Genomic DNA, 6,034 nt, shown 5'->3' on the forward strand with positions numbered 1-6,034 from the left:
TCTGAATATGTCGGCTTTCCGGGCTTGCACCTTTCTGGCCCCGGCGTAAGCTTTAATAAAAGAATCTGCAAGCATCTCGAAGGAATCTATGGAATGCTCGGGAAGTAATGAATACCACGTTAGGACTCCCATCGTGAGAGTTTCACCAAATTTCTTTAGCAACACAGATTCAATTTCGTGAGGAGCTAGATCATTTTCTTTCACCGCCGTTGTGTAGGTGGTAATATGTTCCTGTGGGTATGAAGTTCCATTATACTGTGGAACTTCAGGCATTTTGAAATGCTTCGGGATTAGTTCTGGTGCCGCACTTGGCTTGTACGGTAATTGAACATACTTCTTTGAGTTCGGGCCTTTCAATATTGGTGGTGCTCCCGGGATTTGATCCATGCAGGTGTTTACTTCCCTCATGAACCGTAAAAGCTCATCTTTGAATGAATCATTCTCGTTATTAAGACCTGATCTGCTCCCCCCAACCCTATCGGAGCCAACTTCACCCTTGAGAGTGTTGTTATCGACTCTCTGCGTTGTTTGGTCTGCGCGAATAACGGGGGGAAGTGGATCGCGCCAGTTTGCATTATTCGAAGCACCTAATAGTACTTGCTTTAGTTCCGTCATAACCTGATCCTGCCGCGTGAGATGGCCTAGAATGATTTCATGTTGCTCTTGCAGGATTCTCACAGCATCCGCTACTTATTCCTCGTCAGCATCATCGGGAGTTGTCTCCCTAACCTGTCGAGGGTACCGTCTATTATGCACCAACGTGGCGTCATTCCCCCATTACGGGTGTCACTGATTGAGTCCTCGAAATGAGGCTGATCCCCTCGAATTTCAAGGTTGTGCGCATCGTTAACAGTGTTATCTGCCATTTTTTGCGATTTTTTCAAAACACGTTAGTAAAAAGGCAATGTTCAATTTAATTGCACGGCTATCTAGGCTCCACGGTGGGCGCCAAACTGTTTAGCCGTAAAATGGTACAGTTGAATTTATACGTGGTTTCTAGACAGGTGAATTAATTTGATCCTGAAATAATATAATAATCGAAAAAATATGCAATGCCTTAGAATGTAGATGAAATAGCAAAGATGGTGATTCCGAGAATACGATTTCCGAACACAGCAATCATGAGATCAAAAAGCAAGAAAGTGAAGTTGTATAAAGTTTTGTATAAAATATAGTATATGCTCTTTTCATAAAATTCGTCTGCTTTACAATGATAATTGAGCTCACTATTTATAGTTGTGCCTAGGGAAAAAGGTCCTAGGATTGTGTCCTCCTTTAATGCCAATTATGAGGGTCATTGACGAAAATGTAACGGTGAATATAAATGACAAATTATTTGTAACGGACTGTTGCTCTTAATGCTGTAGAATATTCCTTAGTTGCCACCGGGCGCAGAGCATTTAATACACCTTCATGAACGTTATCTTTTCTAGTGACAAGCAGAGTGGATGCGCGCGGTCCTTAGCTATCCCATCTCGAATTCCAGATATCCTCCTTTTAGTCAGCCACATGTCATATCATATTTTACCGTATACAATTAGTAGTATATTAAAAAGAAAAATGTCATCGGAATATATAGTAGCGAGCTAGTTTCCCTCCAAAGACTAAAGTAGGGAATAGGGATGGAAAATGAGGGAAACACAAATGAGAAAACACAAAATTGAAAGCAAGATGCCGAGGGCAACTTTTTAAGAAATTCTCAGAACTCTCTCTCTTGAAAACGCATGGCTTCACTCAATTCCAGCAACAATGGCGATTTTAGAAGTAGTAATTTGACAGATTCAGTGCCGAAGAAACAAAAGAATGGAATCGCTGGAGCTGAAGAAACCCTAGATCGTATCAGTCAGTTGCCGGACTCACTCCTTGTTCAAATTCTCTCTCTTTTGCCGACCAAAGATGCCGTGGCATCTTGTGCTTCCTCAAAAAGGTGGCGTTATCTCTGGACTTCAATTTATAACTTCCTTTTCATTAGTATAGATTGCAAGAAAGCAGAAAACTTCATGTCCTTTGTGGACCACGTTTTAACTCATTCCACTTGTTCCAAAATCAAAAAGTTCCAACTCGATTTAGGTTACACCTCTGGGTTGAAAATCAGCCAATGGATTAGTTTTGCTGTGGAAAGAAAAGTGGAAGATGTTGTATTGTGTTCATATGATGACGATCTCTCTTTTGAATTGCCTATATCTATCTGCACTTGCTCCTCATTGATTACATTGGATTGGAGTTGTTGCGTGGTTGATAAAGAATCGGTCATAGAGTGGAAGTATCTAAAGAGCCTAAAGTTGAACTATATTTTTATAGATGATGACGATATTGCAAAAATACTTTCAGGTTGTCCTGCTTTGGAAACTCTGGAGTTGTCTTCATTCGATGGTTTTCGTCGTCTAGAAATCACTTCTTCAAATTTAAAGAGACTAACGTTGGATCGCTACTGGTGGTTTTATGGCAGAGTTGAAGATCCTTTGGAAATTATTGCCCCGTATCTTCAGCATTTGGAGATTTTAGGAGATCTTGATTATCTCACGTGTAGACTAGTAAATGTCTCCTCTTTGATTGATGGTAGACTCACTTTTAGCATTACATGTATCACTGACATCTGGGGGGTTGATCCTGATGCTGCAGAACACAGTTGTGCTGATTATCATCAAAATTTTAGAAACCTTGTTCTGGACTATCTTCAAAAGCTGAGTTATGTAACTGAGCTAATAATCGGACGTTGGTTAGCAGAGGTTTGTTTTCACGTCAAAAGTCCTTATTCTCTATTTGATTTCTAGTGAAGAATTGCAGAGTGTAAACCTGAGAAAGAGAAGAGCCTTCTGAATCTAATACAATTATGAACTTTTGTATACATGAAAGTTTCAGCGACAAGATTTTTTGGTTGAGTAATTTAATTTTTATAATCCATATAGAAAGATCTTGTCTTTGCCTTTTATGATCTTCCTATCTACTCTCTGAAGTTGGATATGTTTTACTGGCAATCATTATTTTAGCAACTACATTTTGTGCATTGCTGTCCATTAAAGGGGTTAGATGGTTAGGTTGTCATAGCACTACTTTTTTTGTGGGTTATTTTTTCTTTCCTGTTACTTCTTTCTCTATCCTTTACTATTTTCTTTGGAATTATTTCATCAAGGTCGTGTTCATGCAGCAACTCAACGGAGTGTCGCTACCAAAATTGAGATGCAAATGTCTTACACTAGAGATGAATGTGACAAAGCATAATTTGTATGGAGTAGCTAGCCTTTTGCGGACCTCACCTCTTTTGGAGACACTCAACATACACTTGGGAGCTGAGGTCGTACTTTCTCTCAATTTATGTTGTGCTTTTGTGGAAACAACCTCTTGCATAAATGCAGGGTAAGGTTGTATACAGTAGACCCTTGTGGTCCGGCCCTTCCTCGGACCCCGTGCATAGCGGGAGCTTAGTGCATCGGGCTGCCCTTTCATGTTGTGCTTTTAACATCTTTGAGTTCTTAAGTCTTAACACCTCACCCATCCCACCCCCACCCTCGCCAGTTTGGAAATTTTCTTCAGGTGGATGCAGATGCATCTTTAATTATCATTAAGAATCTTTTGTCACTATAGCTTTAAATCAATTTGTCAAGGTAGTTGCTTTCTATCTGGTAAACGGGCTCGAAAAGGAACGGTGACAAACTGAACCTCTTTTTGCTGTTTTATCTACTGCTTGAGCATATTAGGAATAAGCTATTGTAATCATTTGCTGAGAACTGTTCACAAGGTTGGTGGCTTCTGAAAGTTATTCTATATTAGACACTACTGCAATGCTTTTTTTTTCTTTTGCCTTCTACGGAATATTCCCTTCTTCTGGGGACCTGCATTTGATTCTGATTATATTATCGGCTACAGCTTAATAATTTTCGCTGCCAACTTGAGCTAAGTTATTTGGCCAAAGGAGATACTATCAGTTTGCAGAGTTGGATTTCGGGCATTGTGTTTCCCAATCTCAAGAATCTTAAGGTTGTTGGCTGCATAGCGGAGTGTTTTAAGAGGTGGTTTGGAAGGGGAAATGATAAGCTTTTTGAACTTTCGGAGTTTCTACTAAAGAATGCAATGGCTTTGAAGAAGTTTGTTATCGTATCAGAGAGGAGAATCTGCAGGGAATGTTTGGAGAGCTGTGAGTCCCGATATTTATCACGATTGGCTAAGAAATTATTAGACAGCCCAACATCATCTATGAAGTTTGTGATTATTTACCAAGAGTCTGCTTCAGAATGAGAAACCAGAACTTCTGTTTCGGGGCATACTAGAAATGTCACCTCATATTATAGGCGTTTGATTTACTGCAGGTGTAATTATGAACTCGTGGCATTCCAAATGATATTGATGTTTGGTTTCTCATGAATCTCCTTTGTTTGTTGCACTCTACACGTTGCATATGTGCATGGAATTTTCTTGCTACTGTTATTTTCTTGGAACTGTCAAGATCGGCGCTACAAGCCGCATTCTATAACTGGGAGTAAGGTTGTCTTCTTTGTTTTTTTCTTGGAAAGAAAACTGTTTGTTTAAGCAAAGAATTTGTAGCCGTTGTATTTGAGGCTTAAAATGCTGTTAAATGCTTTTACCTGAGGTCGTGCTCATAATAGGACTGTTTGATTACATTCAATTGCTTGATTTTCCTGAATCTTCATTCCTCTGACAAATTTGGGGAATGTGAAAGAGTTTGAGGACTGATACTCTTCATTGTATTTCTTACAATAAATAGACACGACATAGTTGTTATAGGTGTGACTTCATTTCTTTTCACCAGGAACAGTCAAGATGTGTGTTTTTTCTAGAGTTGAGCAAACAACGGTTCTGTAGATAGATAATCAATCTCGAGCGTTGGCTAGTAAATGTATCTTCCGCGCAGGGCTACGCTTACTTTCCGAATTGCTTCTTTCGTTCACTTTTAATTGTCCACTTTTGACTTTGCACTCCCTTTAAGAAAAAATAAATGAATTTTGTATTTATAATTTTACCATAATAATGATAGCATTTTCAAAAGTGTTTGAAAATGATTTTGAAATGAGTAGTTAATGATAAGGGTAAAATACGAAAAAAAGATTCTCTTTCTCTTGATTTAGTATAATGAACAGGTAAAAGTGAAAATGTATTTTTAGTATAATGAATAAGTAAAAATAAACAGAGGTAATAATTAGTTGTACCAGTTTTGTTCTACTTAGTTGTGGTGATACTTTACCCTTATGAATGATCAAGTTATTAGGAAACTAGTCACCAAATTACTTTATTCATGCAGAGATTGTTCTTTTCCTGCCAAATGGTGTAGTACACAATACAATTGAGATGCCAAAAGAATCGTACAGATTAAATTGCAGGTAATGAGAACTCGCAAAAAGCAGAATAATTATGTTTTAGTTGTGACTATAAAGTATCAAGATCAATCATAGTATTTATGTAATAATAGTATATATTTTGTCAGCTGGAAGAAATATCTTGACCTTCTTTAATCTTAAAAAGAAAGAGAAAATAATTACTACTAATGGCAAAATACAAAGAACCAATTGTGATGGAAAAACCAAAAGAATTTTTAGAAAGGCTGATATCTCGTGACCAATTCACAACAGCAAAAAATCTTAGCATAATTGTTTATTCCTAACGAGAAAAGATTGAAATTTACCCTCCAACCATACGAAATAATTTAATTTTACCATATATTATACTTTAGGGTCATTTATATCATTGTCGTTAAAATTTTTTATTGTATTCGTCCTTGATTTTAAATCTTTAATGATGGGATAGACTTCACGTGTCAAATACTTCGGGAAAACGTCCAAATTTATCATATACTTGACTATGGTCTAAAACTATTCAATTTATTTTTCAGATTTTAGCTCCATTGAAATTAAGCGCAAATAATAATTTATAACAAAGAATAAAGTTTATATATTTCGTAAAATAGAGGAGTATTTAATGGACTGTGCCAAGTTACTTGGGACAGTGTATAAAAATTAAAGGAAATTTTACCTCATATACCAAACTATTATACCTTATTTATTATAAACCAAAATATTAT

General features: G+C 37.2%; 1 protein-coding gene across 2 annotated transcripts; it reads left to right on the top strand.

Annotated features, from left to right (window-relative positions):
• The first annotated feature begins 1,591 nt into the window (after window positions 1-1,591).
• On the top strand, window positions 1,592-4,365 carry LOC107770434 (F-box protein At5g03100-like). 2 transcript variants are annotated; one of them, XM_016589742.2, is made up of 3 exons: window positions 1,592-2,729; window positions 3,134-3,295; window positions 3,868-4,365. In XM_016589742.2, exons 1-3 carry the CDS (start codon window positions 1,725-1,727, stop codon window positions 4,234-4,236), a joined length of 1,536 nt encoding a protein of 511 aa, XP_016445228.1. In that variant the 5' UTR covers window positions 1,592-1,724; the 3' UTR covers window positions 4,237-4,365. The 2 variants fall into 2 exon arrangements, with proteins under 2 accessions (XP_016445228.1, XP_016445229.1); XM_016589743.2 differs by having other exon boundaries at window positions 3,149-3,295.
• The last annotated feature ends 1,669 nt before the right edge of the window (window positions 4,366-6,034 follow it).

This window comes from Nicotiana tabacum, chromosome 12 (genome assembly GCF_000715075.1).
Source record: "Nicotiana tabacum cultivar K326 chromosome 12, ASM71507v2, whole genome shotgun sequence".
Lineage (NCBI taxonomy): Eukaryota > Viridiplantae > Streptophyta > Magnoliopsida > Solanales > Solanaceae > Nicotiana > Nicotiana tabacum.

What these genes read in the sequence shown, in the direction of transcription:
- LOC107770434 (XM_016589742.2), top strand. Translation starts at nt 1,725, where the DNA reads ATGGCTTCACTCAATTCCAGCAACAATGGCGATTTTAGAAGTAGTAAT. An exon ending in TCGGACGTTGGTTAGCAGAG is followed by an intron (nt 2,730 to 3,133) that starts GTTTGTTTTCAC and finishes TATTTCATCAAG; the next exon opens with GTCGTGTTCATGCAGCAACT. An exon ending in ACATACACTTGGGAGCTGAG is followed by an intron (nt 3,296 to 3,867) that starts GTCGTACTTTCT and finishes TATCGGCTACAG; the next exon opens with CTTAATAATTTTCGCTGCCA.